The sequence below is a fragment of the Macaca nemestrina genome, chromosome 15, assembly GCF_043159975.1.
Source record: "Macaca nemestrina isolate mMacNem1 chromosome 15, mMacNem.hap1, whole genome shotgun sequence".
Lineage (NCBI taxonomy): Eukaryota > Metazoa > Chordata > Mammalia > Primates > Cercopithecidae > Macaca > Macaca nemestrina.
In genome coordinates this window covers 95486910-95504881 of record NC_092139.1, presented here as the reverse complement: position 1 = coordinate 95504881, position 17972 = coordinate 95486910, and the positions used below count along the sequence as shown (strand labels likewise).

The 17972-nt window shown below is 40.1% G+C and overlaps 1 protein-coding gene across 2 annotated transcripts in view; it reads left to right on the top strand.

The window, feature by feature from the left end:
- LOC105495743 (phosphatidylinositol transfer protein beta) overlaps positions 1-17972 on the top strand; it is a 68431-nt gene that overhangs the window by 8761 nt on the left and 41698 nt on the right. For both annotated transcript variants that reach the window (XM_011765472.2, XM_011765474.2), the window contains exons 4-7: positions 13088-13179; positions 13849-13856; positions 14354-14428; positions 16397-16480. In XM_011765472.2, the coding sequence (XP_011763774.1) occupies positions 13088-13179; positions 13849-13856; positions 14354-14428; positions 16397-16480 (259 nt within the window). The remainder of the gene's footprint in view (positions 1-13087; positions 13180-13848; positions 13857-14353; positions 14429-16396; positions 16481-17972) is intronic.

Here is a 17972-nt window from a genome sequence, read left to right as displayed (position 1 = left end):
GCTGAGTAAAATTTCTTCTGGACGTAGTTTACTTAACTATTCCCTACATTGTAAGTCCATTTAGGTATTTTAGATATTTTCTAGTTTTTGTCTGTTATAAATAATGTTTCTGGCCAGGTGTGGTGGCTCACATCTGTAATCTCAGCACTTTGAGAGGCTGAGGCAGGAGGATTGCTTAAGCCTAGGAGTTCAACACCAGCCTTGGCAACACAGGGAGACCCCATCTCTACAACAACAACAACAAAAACAAATTGACCTGGCACAGTGGCTCATAGCTGTAATCCCAGCACTTGGGAGGCTGAGGCGGGTAGATCATGAGGTCAAGAGATCGAGACCACCCTGGCCAACATGGTGAAACCCTGTCTCTACTAAAAATACAGAAATTAGCTGTGGTGGTGCACGCCTGTAGTCCCAGCTACTTGGGAGGCTGAGGCAGGAGAACCGCTTGAACCGGGGTGGTGGAGGTTGCAGTGAGCCGAGATCATGCCACTGCACTCCAGCCTGGTGATAGAGTGAGACTCCGTCTCAAAAAAAAAAAAAAGAAAGAAAAGAAATTAGCGGGACATGGTAGTATATGCCTATGGTCCCAGCTACTTGGGATGCTGAGGTGGGAGGATCATTTGGACCCAGGATTTAGAGGTTGCAGTGAGCTATGATCACTGCATTTCAGCCTGGGCAAAAGAACAAGACTCTATCTCAGAAAATAAACTTTTGTGAACATGGTTGTACATGTGTCTGTATGCCTTAGGTTACTGTTCCTAAGATAAATTATAGGAGAAATTAATAAAAGGACTGCTGGGAGAACCTGCACCTTTTAAATTTTGATATTACTGCCAAAATTGCCCTTACAGAGTTTAATAGTATTTTTCCATATTTTTCTTTTTAATTTTTGCTAATTTCATAGACAAAAAATAGTCTCTTGTTAAAATTCGTATTTCTTTGTTAGTGAGGTTGAATGTCTTTTTATGTTAATTGACCGTTTGAGTTTCTTGTATGACTTTTGACTCTTCGTATCCTTTCTTCATTGTTTTTTTTTCTCTTTGGTTTAGTTTTTTTTGCACATTCCCCTAAGTTTGACAGTCTAATCTGTATCTTTGGCATAAATATTTTAAAACAAAAAGTGCTGGCCAAGTGCAGTGGCTCACACCTATAATTCCAGAACTTTGGGAGGCTGAGGTGGGAGGATTGCTTGAGCTCAGGAGTTTGAGACCAGTCTGGGCAATATAGTGAGACCTCATCTCTACAAAAAGAAAAAACAAGCAAAAAAAAAAAAAAAAAAAAAGGTGCTACCAGTATTTAGCTAAGGGCAGAAGACCAGTAATGGCTGCTAAGAGTCCATTTTGTCATTAGTCTCCCTAGTTAATTACAGGTGGGGGATCTTTTCTCTTGCCTCTATTCTCTTCCTATGGAAATGAATCATACTCATGTTTTGTGGAACTCCTTAAAGCTGTAGCTGTCATGATCGGAAGTTTTTTATATTTCCTCAGCTTAACTCTGCTGCTTGGTTTATAGCGACCCATAACCTACTCATCCTTGGTTTATAGTGACACATAATCTTACCACTTTATAGAACCTTACATTTTAGCATTATTTTCTCTTAGAATACAGCATTTCTTTGCTTCTGTTGCAGGTTTCACTTGAGAAATAAGGCAGTAACTCTGATCAGTCAATTATCTGTAGAGAAGGTCTTTTCATGGTTTCTATTAATTTGTTAGTACCCTAAGTATACCTGAAAAATATGTCTACGGAGAGAAGATTTTGGCATTCCAGATGGTATAGTCTATATAGTATTTAAAGTTTTGAATTTGCTTATATATACTCAGCTTTCTTTTTCTAGCATTTTTGCATTTACCTGGTAATTGAATTATACCACCACATACAAACGTTCTCTTAAAGACACTGGACTCTTCCTGGGGGTTCTAAAATAAGCCAAAAAGTTTGATGTATAAAATTTTTTGTTGGCCTCTAATGTCCTGTTTAGATCACTTTCCTGTAAGTAAATAAATTTGAAATAGATTCAAAATGTCCTCTGGTTGAAATCTAAGAGTTGAAATGTTGAGGAAGTGTTTGATACATTCTTGCATGAAAAGAACAGTTTGAAATAATATGTAATACATGCTACATGGTTTTGGAAAAAAAATCAGAAAAAAAAAAAGCCTAAAAGAGGTGCATTAAAAAATTACCCATATCCCACTACCAGGTGATAAATATTCTCTTCTGCATTTTCATTTTTATGAAAAAGAAGAGGAATGTTAAATATGATTTTTGAAACAGTTGATTTAGGTAACACTGCAGCCAAGAATAAGGAGTCTCATAAGTTGAAGAGGGCTAGATAAATATGGTTAGTGCAAGAGATATTCTTATTCTGGAGAGATTATTTGGGGATGAGGTTCAGAATTCCTCTCAGGCTGTTAGTGGGTTAAATAAAAGATTTTGGCTCTCTGGCAGCCAACCTTCCAGCACATTTGGGCTTGTAGAACAACTTCTCCATTCCTAGGAGGAGCGGGGTTCCCTGTGGTTTTACCCTTTCATGCACTCATTTACTACTAATTGCAGTCCTGAGAAATAGACAATATTCATATTGTACCTAAGACACTAAGGCACATATTTACCCAAGGTCACAGGTAATAAGTGACGGAATAGTGACAGAGACCTGGTGCTCTGATTTCAAATCCCACACCCTTTTGTCCCAGGTGCCTAATGAGTACAAGGCACTCCCTTGAGAAGGGAGAGAGGGGATCTGATGGGATGGCGAGGGTTATTTGATTCCCATGGAAGGTTGGCCTTATCACACAAAGATGGCAGCTGTGGGCAGAAGCACAGAGAGGAATGAGTCAGGAAAGGGAAAAAGGCAAGAGGGTGGCAGTAATGGGTCTCAGGCAGCATGGCAAATAATGACTTTTCTGACAGTAGTGAGAAACAAAAACCTATCCAATAGATAAACTGGGCAAAACAAGGCCCATTTGCTGTCCTCTGGAGGAAGGAATGGCTATGGGGCAGTCAGATGTCCACACTGACAAATTTGTCTGTCAACATTGAAAGCACATTAGCCACAGGATAAATATGTTATGGAAGGGCAAAGAATCATTTAGTAGTACGTGCTGAGGCCTTCACTGTGCTGCAGGAAAGACCTCCATCCCAGGACAAGCCTGAAGGTGCAGCCCCATCAGACTTACAGTTTTCTTTAGGGCATCAGCTCAGCATGCTGAAGACATACCCACAGTCCCTACTAGTTTTAGAGCTCTCCCTGAGGAAGTTAAATTTGTGTCCAGTAATATGTTTGCTTTTTCAGCATTTACTCCATAAATTATCCTAAGCTGGGTGCACTGTCACTGTATAACATCAATAAAACTACAAACTTGACTAAGGCCACCAAGGCCTTATTTTACTTTTGAGATAGTTGAAATTCTGACATCTGCTTTAGCCAGTATAACTCAAGTCTCTGGATCCCCTGACCTGTGTGCTTTCCCATTTCAGCAAAACGCTTCTTGGTGGCATATACACTTAATCTCAACGAGAAGGTTGAGAAACAGTCTTTGTGATTATTGACAAAATTCAAAAGTTGTTGACTCATTGCACAGGACATTTGAAATGTCTGGTTTCCTTGAATCTCAGGCAATAAATCATCTCATGGGAGAATGAGATTTTGTCCCTATTTTATTTGATAACTTAGAGTGAGTGGTTGCCCATGGTAATTCTGAACAGAAGATCTAGTACTTATGTATTTTTACTGTGTGCTGATCACTGGGTTATTGGAAGTGTTTCAGTTGGGAGTTTATTCATTCCTCACAGCAACTTTTTATAGTGAGGAAACTGAGGTCCAGAAAGGTTTAACTTACCCCATGTCTCACTGCTATTTGGTAGCAGAGATAGGACTTGAACACAGCCCGACTCCAGAACCTGCCCTCTTAACCACTTTGCTTAGCTAACCACTTTGCTCTACATCTAAGTCCTGTAGAAGAGTTATTTTCCATTTCCTGAAGTTAAATGGGAGTTTACAGAAAAATTCTTCCAAAACCACAGGTTTCACCATCTCTTACTTTCTCTGAAGTCTTTAACGTCTAAAGTCTTCTTCCAAAATAAAGCTAAACTTAACAAGGTATTTGAGATTCCAATTGTATAAGTCCATCCAGAACAAAAACCTTCGGCTCTAAGCAAGCCAGTCTCTTTGTTATCTTCCTAACATAAACTGTTCAACCCACCCTGATTTTTTTCAGCTCCTTATGCTGAGGCCTCTCATAACCTGCTTGGTTTTCTGAGTACACCTCAGAACTATCCTATGCAGAGGCTTTCCATGGCTGATTTTATTCACTTTGATCCCTCTTCCCTAAACCCATCATATTTGTCATTTCTACTCATTTTGATACCTAGTCATATATTTCTATATGTGCATGTTTGTCTTGTTGTATCCCATTTTCCACTAAAGTTTGTTTCTTTAATACTCGCTTAGTAGTAGATGGTAGTGAAAGAGGAAGGAATTTACCAGGCAGAGAATTTTAGAGCATGACAAAGAAATGTGTTGAAACTTTCAGATGGTATTTCAGAGAAAAGCCTGTAGCTTTCCTGAGACCTCCCTGTACGAACACACTGACCAGTCCTTTTTGTTAGTTTATTTGCTCACCCTTCTTGGGGAAAGTCAGCTTTATTCTTTCTTGTTCTGCATAAGTGTTACACTTTCGCCATCTTCAGTCAGTCCTGATTGATGGGGAATTTACAAAGCTTTGCCAACTCCAGAACCACCTTGTTTCCCAAAGGTCAAAACAGAAGAGGTTTTTATTGAAAAATTGTTATTTTAAAATTTCATGTGGTTCCAAGGTAAGAGTTCATTTTTGTAAGCAAAAGGAGTCATTTGCCAGGAACTTAAATTATGTTTAAAAATGAGAAATTTAAATCACCTGAAAATGAAAGGATTGATTGTATATACTTCTTCACATTCAGAGAGCATCTTGCACATGTAAGAAATTAATAGGCCGGGTGCGGTGGCTCGCCTGAAATCGCAGCACTTTGGGAGGCCAAGGCGGGTGGATCACTTGAGGTCAGGAGTTAGAAACCAGCCTGGCCAACATGGTGAAACCGTGTCTCTACTAAAAATACAAAAAATTTAGCCGAGTGTGGTGGCAGGCACCTGTAATCCCAGCTACTTGGGAGGCTGAGGCAGGAGAATTGCTTGAACCTGGGAGGCGGAGGTTGCAGGGAGCCAAGATCATGATTGCGCTCCAGCCTGGGCGACAAGAGTGAGACTCCGTCTCAAACAAAAAAAAAAGAAAAAGAAAAATTAATAAATGCCAGCCAAATATAATTAGTTCTTGAGTCAAGATTTAGCCATGATAGACACATGTTATTTGTCATTATATGTAGTTTAGTCCTAAATTTTTCACAGTTTCAAAGTTTTCCAAATCAAGTGATCCTATTTCAGAAAAATATCAGTGTTTTCTGAAATGTATTGTTTCCTCTTGATGGTGTATCACATTTTTCATTTATTATTCCCCTTTTATTGGGTGAAAAAAAACCTCTCTCTGTTTTTTGTTTGTTTGTTTTGTTTTGTTTTGTTTCTGAGACAGAATCTCGCTCTGTCGCCCAGGCTGGAGTGCAGTGGCGCGATCTTGGCTCACTGCAAGCTCCGCCTCCCGGGTTCATACCATTCTCCTGCCTCAGCCTCCCGAGTAGCTGGAACTACAGGCGCCCACCACCACGCCTGGCTAATTTTTTTTGTAGTTTTAGTAGAGACGGGGTTTCACTGTGTTAGCCGGGATGGTCTCGATCTCCTGATCTCATGATCTGCCCACCTCGGCCTCCCAAAGTGCTGGGATTACAGGCTTGAGCCACCGCACCCGGCCCTCTCTTTGTTTTTTATAATTCTCTAGGACTTTAGAGTCTCCTTCTCCCAGAAGTTAGCCAGTTTGTGTCTGGTTATTTTATTCCCTTCCCACAAACTGGGGTTTTAAATCATTTCTGTAATTTCCTTCCTGATGTATCTTCTTTGTATCCTTATGTATCTCCATCACTACTATTTATAATCAATCTCTCTAAAAGAGAGAAGTTACCCTTCTCTCTTTTAGACTTGTCTCCAGGCTGATATTTTGCCATCCGTTCTTTTTCTGGCTTTAAAATTAATTGAGATATAATGTATATGCCATAAAATTCGTTCTTTTAAAATGCATGCTTTAGTAGTTTTTGGTATATTCACAGAGTTGGGCAACTGCCATTGTTACTTAATTTCAGAACATTTTCAACAATCCAGAAAGAAATCTCGTATTCATTAGCAATCACTGACTGTTACCCCCTCCTCCTAGCGCCTGGCAACCACTGATCTACTGTCTGTGTAGATGTACTGTGGATATTTTGTGTAAATGGAATCATGTAATATGTGGCCTTTCGTGATTGACTTCTTTCACTTAGTGTGTTTTCAAGGCTTGTCTGTGTTAAAGCGTGTATCAGTACTACTTTGATTGCTGAGTAGTATTCCATTGTGTAGACCTGCCACATTTTGTTTATCCGTTCATCAGTTGTTGAACATTTGGGTTGTTTGCACTTTTGGCTGTTATGAGTAATGCTGCTGTTAACATTTGTGTATACTTTTTTGTGTGTGTGTGAACATGTTTTCAGTTCTCTTGGAGATATATATTGCTGTGAGTGAAATTGGCTGGGTCATATGATCACTCTATATTTAACCTTTTGAGGAACTGTCAAGCTGCTTCCCAAAACAACTGCACCACTTTGTAATGTTACCAGCAGTGTATGAAGATTCCAGTTCCTCCACATCCTCATTATCTTTTTTATTACAACCATTCTAGTGTGTGTGAAGTGGTATCTCATTGTGGTTTCAATTTACATTTTCCTGGTGATTAATGATGTTAACATCTTTTCAAGTGCTTTTTGGTCATTTGTATATCTTCTTTGTTTGAAGAATTATCTGTTCAAATCTCGGACCCCCACTTTCTTTTTAGTATTTTTTGTTTGTTTGTTTTTTGGAGACCAGGGTCTCACTGTCGTCTAGGCTGGACTGCAGTTGCTTGATGATAGCTCACTGTAGCCTTGAACTCCTGGGCTCAAGCAATCCCGCCACCTCAGCCTCTCAAGCAGCTGGGACCATAGGTGTGCACCACTGTGCTCTGCTAATTTTTTTTTTTTTTTTTTTTTTGTAGAGATAGGGGTCTCCCTGTGCTGCCCAGGCTGGTCTCCAACTCTTGGTGCTTAAGCTATCCTCCTTGGTCTTGGCCTTGGCTGCCCATTCTTTTTTTTTTTTTTTTTTGAGACAGAATTTCACTCTTGTTGCCCAAGCTAGAGTGCAGTGGCGCGATCTTAGCTCACCGCAACCTCCGCCTCCCGGGTCCAAGAGCTTCTCCTGCCTCAGCCTCCCGAGTAGCTGGGATTACAGGCGTGCGCTACCACGCCTGGCTAATTTTGTGTTCTTAGTAGAGATGGGATTTCTCCATGTTGGTCAGGCTGGTCTCAAACTCCCTACCTCAGGTGATCCACCTGCCTCGGCCTCCCAAAGTGCTGGGATTACAGGCCTGAGCTACCGCGCCCGGCCTCTGGCTGCCCATTCTCAAATTGAGTTTTCTTTGTTAAATTATGTTATTTTTATATTCTGGGTACTAGTTCCTTATCATAGAGGTGATTTGCAGATTTTTCCCCCATTCTGTGAGTTATCTTTTCACTTTCCTGATAGTGTCTTTTGAAACTTAAAAAGTTTTTAATTTTGGTGTATACCTGTAGTCCCAGCTACCTAAGAGGCTGAGGTGGGAGGATTGCTTGAGGCCAGGATTTCAAGACCAGCCTGGACAATATAGCAAAACATATTGCGACCCCGTCTCTATGAAAAAATTTAAAAATCAGTCCGGTCACAGTACTGCATACCTCTTTGTCGTAGCTACTCAGGAGACCGAGGTGGGAGAATCACTTGAGCCTAGAAGTTGGAGGTGGCAGTGATTTATGATTACACTGCTGTTCTCCAGCCTAGTGACAGAGCAAGACCCTTTCTCTTAAAAAAAAAAAAAAAAGAAAAAGAAAAAAAGTTTATGATTTTGATGAAGTCCAATTTATTTTTTCTTTTTGTAGTTTATGCTTTTGATGTCATCAAAGAAATCATTGCCCAATCCAAGATCATAAAGATTTACATCTATGTTTTCTTATAAGAATTTTATAGTTTTAGTTTTAATTTAGGTCTTTATCCATTTTGAGTTAATTTTTGCAACCATCCATTCTTGCCCACTCCAATTAATTTTTCACACAAAGCCAGAATGGTCATACAACTCAAATCAGGTTGTGCCATTCCCCCTTTTAAAGCTTTCGGTGGCTTCCCATCATACACAGAGTAAAATCTAAACTCTGTGACCTGTAAGGTGAGGCCCATGTGGTCTTTCTGCCCTTTCTCCATGTTTGGTCACTGCAGTCTAGCCATGCTGGAGGCCTAAGAGTGGCTCAAGCAGGTTAAGTCTTTTGCTGTCTTAGGATCTGTGGTCATGCTGTTCCCTTTGCTTGCTGTTCTGTTCCCTGTCTCCGTACCCTTGGATCATTGTTGTAATATTATTTCCTCAGAGAGGCCTTCCCGACTACCCTTGCTCCACTTACTCATTGCCCAGTGCCCCATTCTTTAATTTCACTGCACTGCTTAAGTAATTCTCTTTGTGTTGTGTTGTTTACTAATCTGTTTTCTGCCTCCATCCCTGGAAATAAGTTCTGAGTAGGAATTATTCCTGTGTTCTCACCATTATTTACACAGCCCCTGGCCTGGGATGGTGGACACAGTAAATATTTGAGTGGATGAATGAATGAGGTACCCAGTATTTTATTTATACGTGTGTGTGTGTGTGTGTGTATTTGTTTATTATTATTATTTTTGAGATACAGTCTCACTGTGTCCCCAGGCTGAAGTACAGTGGTGTAATCTTGGCTCACTGCAATGTCCACCTCCCTGAGTCAAGCGATTCTCCTGCCTCAGCCTCCCAAGTGGCTGGGATTATAGGCACCCACCACCATGCCCAGCTAATTTTTGTGTTTTTAGTAGAGTCAGGGTTTCATCATGTTGGCCAGGCTGGTCTCGAACTCCCAACCTCAGGTGATCCTCCCACCTTGACCTCCCAAGGTGCTTGGATTACAGGTGTGAGCCACTGCACCTGGCCCTTTCTTTTCTTTTTTTGCCTTCTTAGCTGAGCTTTTCCTGACTAGTGAAGAGAAGGCATCCCAGTGTATTTGAGGGATATTTCAGTTGATCATAAAATGAAAGATTAATTGGTCTATTTATGGTAAATTAATCTGGTCTTCAAATTCTTCCCTAAATTTTTCTGTGTTTTGATGTTCATCTGCAGTGGGAAGGAGAAGGGTGCGAATAGTTGTCTTGCTTGTGTGATTTACAGATAGACATAAGAATTTCCAGAGAAAAGTACAGTTAGAAATGATTTGCCATGGTATTATCTATCTCAGGAATAGGATTAAAAAAGGAATGTGCCTAGATCAGGTGTTCAGTGTACCTTATGGTCATGTTTTACCCTGAAGTTAAATAGTCTTAATATTCAGAGTGGGAGAAAGGGTATGTATTCCTAAAGAGTCTTCATGATCCTGGGCATTGTGCTATTGGTAACTCTTCACTCTTAAGCAGCTGAAATCTAGCCATGTTTACCTTGAGGTAAGTGAGCACTGTTCTGAGTATTAGTTTATCATGAGGGAGCACCATTTTGTGAATAGTTTGGGAGGACAAGAGAAGGATTGTCCTTTTTGCGTGTTTATTTTTGAAGGCCCACCTCCCATTTTATTAATTCAGTTAATAATTGTTCCTTTTCTGAGGCTCTGTAAGCTTCCAAAACAGGAATCTGCTGCATTTTACTAAAGTGCCTTACTATTGTTAATTCAGTTAGTAATTGTTCTTTTCTGAGGCTCTCTAAACTTCCAAATCAGGAATCTGCTGCATTTTACTAAAGTGCCTTACGAAGTAATAACTGGTGGGAAAATGATATATATGTTCTCAGTTATATATACCTGGCACACTTGAACTACCATGTTAGGAATATATTAAGGTTGCCATTAATGGAAATTTCTAACCTTTGAAGTAGAATTGAAATTTAATTTTATTTACTCCATATATACATTTTCCTCAAGTTTAGTCAGTCACTTAGATTCATTGAGGAGAGATGTATTTGATAATGTTCTCACGTTAAACATGAAAAAAAGTGAGTAAATTTGAAATAAATCTAGCTTATAGGTTTGGACTTTATTGACTCAGTCAAAACATAAAATGAATTGTTGGAATTCTCGTGGTGGGAAAAGTATCTTGGAAATAAGATAGTAGGCATTTGGGAGCGAGATAAAGAAATATTAAAATTTTCATGTAGATTTGGCTCATGTTGGCCTTTACTGATAAATGCCAATTTCCTTCTATTTGAGTCAGCACATTTTAGAACATTTTACGAATATTAAAGTTCTTCACATATCAGGCACTATAGGAATAGATGGATAGTTAAAATATGTGTCTGAGTTAATACAGAATTGTTTCTCCTGCCTTTTCGTTTTTTTCTTTTTCTTTTTTTTTTTTTTAAAGACAGAGTCTTGCTGTGTCACCCAGGCTGGAGTGAAATGGCACTGTCTCAGCTCACTGCACCCTCCACATCCCAGGTTCAAGCAATTCAGCCTTAGGGTCCCGAGTAGCTGGGTTTACAGACACCTACCACCACACCTGGCTAATTTTTTGTGTTTTTAGTAGAGACAGAGTTTCGCCATGTTGGCCAGGCTGGTCTTGAACTCCTGACCTCAGGTGATCCACCCACCTCTGCCTCCCAAAGTGCTTGGATTACAGGTGTGAACCGCCACACCCGGCCTCTCCTGCTTTCTCTAAGTTGACCAACTAACCATTGATAGATCTTTTTGTCATACTCTCAGATGAATAGGTAGTCTTGTAGCTTGGCTTTAAAAAATTATCCTTATGTGTTCCATTGTACCCTGATTAGACCTCACCCACACTTGAAGGGATTTTGGTTCTAGTTCTTTAGCAATGTGATACATTTTTTGGACAACTAGATACTCTTTGACTTTTAAAGTGACATTATTTTCGGTTGTCCTGGCTTGGTGTTTCTGAAGTTTGAATGAATCGTTCCACCATTTGAAAAGAAGTAAGTGATCAGGCCGGCCGCAGTGTCTCACGCCTGTAATCCCAGCACTTTGGGAGACCGAGGCGGGTGGATCGCGAGGTCAGGAGATCGAGACCATTCTGGCTAACACAGTGAAACCCCCATCTCTACTAAAAATACAAAAAAATTAGCTGGGCATGGTGGCAGACGCCTGTAGTCCCAGCTACTCAGGAGGCTGAGGCAGGAGAATGGCGTGAACCTGGGAGGTGGAGCTTGCAGTGAGCCAATATCATGCCACTCCCACCTGGGTATGAAGACATTAAGGAGGATTTAAATGAAGAAAGGCATATGAAAGTACCCAGCTCCATGTCAGCTTATAATTAAAAAGCAGTAACTACCATTTTTTGAGCTCATTGTACTGTGCAATGTGCTAAACGCATTCGAGTATTTGATTTAATTCTCTCAATAACCCTGCAGAGCAGGTAATATGCATTCCATTCAACACATGAGGAATTTCAGAGAAGCCAAGTAGTAGGCCTGAGGTTACACAGCTTCTAAATGGTAATGTTGGGATTTATATTCGATCTGTGTGAAAAGTCTGTGCAAGCAAAACTACTCTTTACAGTAGGCTCCAGTCACTAAATCAGTCACTTCATTTGCATTTATTTGAAGACTAGTAAGACTGATTTTCCCATTTGTTTGTTAACGAGTAACATTTTATATTTGTAATGGGCCTGTGGATGACTTTTGCCCCTTTGTATGTTGGGATTGTTTCTGATTGTCATATGCTTGCACAAGCTTCTCATATATTAATCATGTATTGAACCTTTCTCTTCCTCTGAACATACTTGAGGCAGCAAGTGACATTCATCTCCCATACCTACAAAATTTTATACTTGGATATGCTTTCATTTCTCATTTTCTACATGGGTCCTTTACATTGTTATTTTTCTTCAGATCTGTTCTGTAAAATGTATTGAGACTTTTATTCAGAGATATCTCCTTATTCTGGGGCTTTTTGCATTAAGAAACAGTATAATATCATCTAACTCTAAGAACTACGTTGTATTAATGTGCAGGATGAATAGCTGTTAACTCTTAGGTTTCACATTGGGGTAGTAGATCAGAAGTCCTTAAGAAATAATTGCTTCTATTTAAAACACACACACACTCACACACACAAACCCTTTTATACACTTAACTTGGTTTTTTTTTTTTCTTGTGAGACAAGGTCTTGCTGTGTTGCCCAGGCTAGAGTGCAGTGGTGTGATCTCAGCTTCCTGCAACCTCTATCCCACAGGTTCAGGTGATCCTCCCACCTCAGCCTTCTGAATAGTTGGAGCTACAGGCATGTGCCACCATGCCTGGTTAATTTTGTATTTTTTTGTAGAGACAGGATTTCACCGTGTTGCCCAGGCTAGTTTCAAACTCCTGGGCTCAAGTGATCCTCTTGCCTCAGTCTCAAAATGCTAGGATTACAGGCATGAGCCACCGTACCCAGCTAAATATTCTTTTTTTTTTTTTTTTTTTTTTTTGAGGCGGAGTCTCACTCTGTCGCCCAGGCTGGAGTGCAGTGGCGCGATCTGGGCTCACTGCAAGCTCCGCCTCCCGGGTTCCCGCCATTCTCCTGCCTCAGCCTCCCGAGTAGCTGGGACTACAGGCGCCGCCACCACGCCCGGCTAATTTTTTTGTATTTTTAGTGGAGACGGGGTTTCATTGTGTTAGCCAGGATGGTCTCGATCTCCTGACCTTGTGATCCGCCCGTCTCGGCCTCCCAAAGTGCTGGGATTACAGGCTTGAGCCACCGCGCCCGGCCCCCAGCTAAATATTCTTAATCATTTTTATTTAAAATGTAAACAATTATGTGTTCCTTTCTAGTGGATTACTTTAGGATTGAAATAAACTAGTTCATCAAACTTAGAACATGGTCACCTTTGATTGCCGTACTCTTTCAAGCAGTTTCATAGATACCAAGAAAGAATTGATGGTGCTGTTAAATATATCCAGTATCTCTCTTCTCCCAGCAAAGTTCCTGCATTCGTGAGGATGATTGCTCCCGAAGGCTCCTTGGTGTTTCATGAGAAAGCCTGGAATGCGTACCCCTACTGTAGAACAAGTAAGCCTGGCCCCCAGCAGCCATTGCACCCCTCCACCCTGAGAATGAGAGGGATTCCCAGTACCAATGTCTTTGAGAAGGATTACACTGAGCAAGGTCTTTCTTGGGTTCTTGGATAGTCACTGCTAGAATGATGGCAGAGGAAGAACTGCATTGGGTTCCTCCTCCCAGAACTTTGTGACAGGCATAAGTCCATTCCCACATGGCAGCCACTTTGGGGTCCTAGCCGACTATGCTGGCTCCAGGGGTAAGCCAAAAGAAAGGTCGTTTACACTCACAAGGGTGTTTTGGTGCGTTTCAACAGTATTTTACTTACATTGCTACATAGTAGAGGAGGAATAGGACAGACTTCTGAAACAGCATCCTATCATTTGCTAAACTGACCTTATAAATAATGTTTTGCTTTTGTGACATTATTCTTTTTAGCATTATTTTGAAAATTAGATGATTTTTCATATTTTATTTGTACTCCATAGTCTAAATTAATGTGCTGTGTAGTGTCACTTGTGTAGAAACTCTGTTTTGCAGACATAAGTTACTAAATAAATGTTCTGTGTTTTTAGGTAGTTTAGTCTTTGTGACATTAAGTTTTGGGACAGATTGTTTTGACTCCAATTAATATTCTGAAATTTTTCTCCTTTCATTACCTACCTCTCCATTATGCCTCAGTTGTAACGGTGAGTAAAACTATTTTTGTGTCTCAAAATATCTTTAAACTTTGTTTTACACAGTAATTATTTTCAACCATTCTTTGCTAACTGCCCCTCACTGCATGGTTCCCTCCTGTGTCCCGCCAACCAGCCCCCACACTCTACCACATGTTCCCAGTGTTCATGGGCCCTTTCCACCCTTGTCTCAAAATCTCCCTATTGATTTTATTTTGCTTTTGTTACTCCCTTCAAACACGGTATTTGTTTATCAGACCTCGCAGCTTCTTTATTAGCCCAGTATGCTGCGTGGCAAGTCGAATTGTTTGAATTATTTAAAAGCATGCAGCATTTGGTTTGCCTGACAAGTCTATAAAAATGGGTAGCTAATGATTCTTTGTCACTTGAGGATCAGTCTCCTTGTAGAGTCAGAGCATGGATGCTTATACTGGGAAAAGCTCCCTCAGACGTGGGCACCAAGGAACAGGTAGAAGATTACTATCATTTTCGTGTTGTGTTTTCTGCAGAATGAATATATGAAAGATGATTTCTTCATTAAAATTGAAACATGGCACAAACCAGACTTGGGAACATTAGAAAATGTAAGTTTCAACTCTGCACTTTTAGTACGGAAGCCCCTGGAAACGAGAATACTGTATGTAGTTCACTTGTCATCACCAAAGTAATGTCACCTGTGTTGGACTAGTATCTGACCACACCAAGCTGTGTCAAATTGAGATGAGGCAGGCAAGCAGCCAGAAACCAAATGGGCTTTCCCTATCAGTCCCCTTGCCTTGACACTTTGGTAAAGTTGCTGTTTTGATCAGCAACTCTTATCTGAGGCAAGGAGAGCTTGGGTAAACAAAATTCAAAGATAACCCCCAGCCCAATTTTAGCCATTAGTTTTGCTAATTAGATTGCTTTTATCTCTGAGTGTTTGCCAGAGCTGCTCTGCATAGCAGAATTGATTGCTTTAATTTTTACCTCCTGTCTGCTTTGCTAGGGTATGGGCTGATGTCAGAGAAATGGCCGAAAGGCAGGAGGGATAAAGTACTTGAATAACTTAAAAAAATGTTGAAAAGCTCTTGACTTATATAAGTTGCTGCACATTTATCTCTTTAAGATTCAAGAATATCTTTGAGTTAGGACTTTAAAAAAATGTAATCATTAACTTTTAGTAAGGTTTGTCATGGAGCTTGGGAAGGCCTGTTGTATAGGTTGATGCCCTTGGTCTAGGGGTTCTCAAAAGTGTGGTCTTTGGATGGGCCAGCAGCAGCACAGTATCTGAGGACTTGTTTGAAATGCAAATACTCTGACCTCACCCAAGAATCTGTAGGGTTGGGACTCAAACCAGAATCTGTAGGGTTGGGACTCAGCAGTTTCTGTTTTCTGGTGCACATGCATTCCAGGAGAGTAGGTTAATGATTATGGCAAATTCTGTTTTTTACTGTTCTATTGATGTGCTCTTATGTTATTGATGCCAGTTAGCCAATTAATAGAACTTTGAATTTTAATATGTAGTATTTGACTTGAGTTTTCTTTCAAGTGATCATTTGACATTTTATGTTGTTTTTCTCTTTTTTATTTTTTAATTTTTTTTTATTTTTGAGACAGAGTCTCACTTTGTTGCCCAGGCTGGGGTGCAATCACGCGCTGTCTGCTCAGTGCAACCTCTGCCTCCTGGGTTCAAGTAATTCTTCTGCCTCAGCCTCCCAAGTAGCTGGGACTGCAGGCATGCACCACCATGCCTGGCTAACTTTTGTATTTTCAGTAGAGATTCACCATTCAGTAGAGTTTCACCATGTCGGCCAAGCTAGTCTTGAACTCCTGACCTCAGGTGATCCACCTGCCTCAGCCTCCCAAAGTGCTGGGATTACAGGTGTGAGCCACTGCACCCAGGCTTTTTGTTGTTTTTTATAGTAATCTTCTATAATTTATAATCTAGATGAGATGATTTGGTGTGCATTAATCTATATGATTTAATCTGCTATTTTCAGCTTTTAAATGGGCATGTCTTTGGCAGTTATCAAACAATTCCTAATTAGTTCATAGATGGCATTTCAGAAATAAATGATGGATCAACATGCAATAGAGAGGAGTTGGCATCATACTGAAACTGAATAGCTTTAGGATAATCAAATTTTGGAGAGATTTTAGACCATACAGTGCATCATTTGAATTCTACTTGTAATGTCACCTTATGTTTGTATAGAACTTTGTTGGTTACAAAAGTTACAAGTACTTTGTTGTGTATCATTTGGGTTAAACATAGGTCTGGTATATTTTGTTAAATAAATCATCTGTGAGGACTATCAGAAAATAATATTGACAGGTTTCTATTCATTTGGCAGCATCCTTATTCTCTCCTTCCTTATTATTTGGGGTTATAAGTGGTAATAAAAGATTTCTAGATCCTGCAAAATATCAGACAGCTAATATAATGAAATAATAATTTGGGTCTTTTAATTCCCTGTAATGTATCCTGAGTGACTCAAGATAAAGATTATATATGTAAACATAATAGAATAATCTACACTTTGTTTTATTTCTTTTCTCTTTGTCATTGGTAGGTACATGGTTTAGATCCAAACACATGGAAAACTGTTGAAATTGTCCATATAGATATTGCAGATAGAAGTCAAGTTGAACCAGCAGTAAGTATTACTCAATGACATTTAACCTGTTCCCTTTTACAGTTAAAAATTATTTTCTACTATCACATTTAGGATTAAGTTAAAATTATTTCCTTTCTTTCTTGTATGGCCTACATTTCTATGCCGAAATGAGCTTGGAGTGTAGTCTAGTAGGTCTTTGCAGCAAAGAGACCAGAGTAAGAGAGAAGGTGATTTGTTTTCTGTGTGGATTTTGCCTTTGTACAGGTGATCCCTTTAGGAAGTCCCAATATACCTGGGAAATGTAGGTTGTTTTCATAGAAAAACAAAACACATTGTTTACAAAATAATTCTCCCTCAAGCTTCTTTAAATAATATAGGTCCCTTTTACTTTTCAAATGTGATTAAGAAAGCAAAAATTTAATTTGCATGCAAGTATTTAGTAACTCAGCCACAGTTGTTATTTGTAGAAAATAGTTTGTGTAGAGTATCTCTTTTAAAATTTTCTTTTAGATTCCAGAAGTAGGTGTAGAGTATTTTAATTTAATAGTTGTTTAGCTTTCTATTTTGAATCCTATTAAGATGTAAATATTTCTACTCCTGGCTTTTGACTTAACAAAAAAATTTCTTTTTCACAAAGACACTTACTCCTCATGCCAGATTAAGACTCTTGTCTTAGGCTGGACACAGTGGCTTCCACTTGTAATCCCAGCACTTTGGAAGGCCAAAGGGGGAGGATTGCTTGAGCACAGGAGCTTGAGACCAGCCTGGACAACATAGTGAGATCCTGTCTCTAAAAAGAAAAAAACAATTAGCTGGGCATGATGGCATGTACCTGTAATTCCAGCTACATGGGGAGGCTTAGATGGGAGGATTGCTTGAGTCCAGAAATTTGAGGCTGCAGTGAGCGGTGATCGTACCACTGCACCCCAGCCAGGGTGACAGAGTGAGATCCTGTCTCAGAGGGGGGGAAAAAAAAGGCCAGGTGCGGTGGCTCATGCCTGTAATCCCAGCACTTTGGGAGGCCGAGGCAGGCAGATCACGAGGTCAGGAGATCGAGACCATCCTGGCTAACACAGTGAAACCCCTTCTCTACTAAAAATACAAAAAATAAGCCAGGCATGGTGGCGGGCGCCTGTAGTCCCAGCTACTCCGGAGGCTGAGGCAGGAGAATGGCGTGAACCTGGGAGGCAGAGCTTGCAGTGAGCCGAGATCGCGCCACTGTACTCCAGCCTGGGCAACAGAGTGAGACTCTGTCTCAAAAAAAAAAAAAGACCCCTGTCTTATCTTGCCAAAGTTTGTGGATATTTATTGTGGTTCTTTTTTTATAAGTGCTGATTTGGTTTTACACAGCACATGTAAATACAAGCACTGGTCCTCTTCCTCTAATCTAGAGAACTAAAGCTTTGGAATAAGAGTGGCACCCTTTGTTTTGTCATGGTAAAGCACAGTGTGTTCAGCAGGTATCCCCTTCCATTTCTGTTTTTGGTGCTTATTCCCTGAACTTGAGCAGTGTTGTAAGCTAAACAGAAAT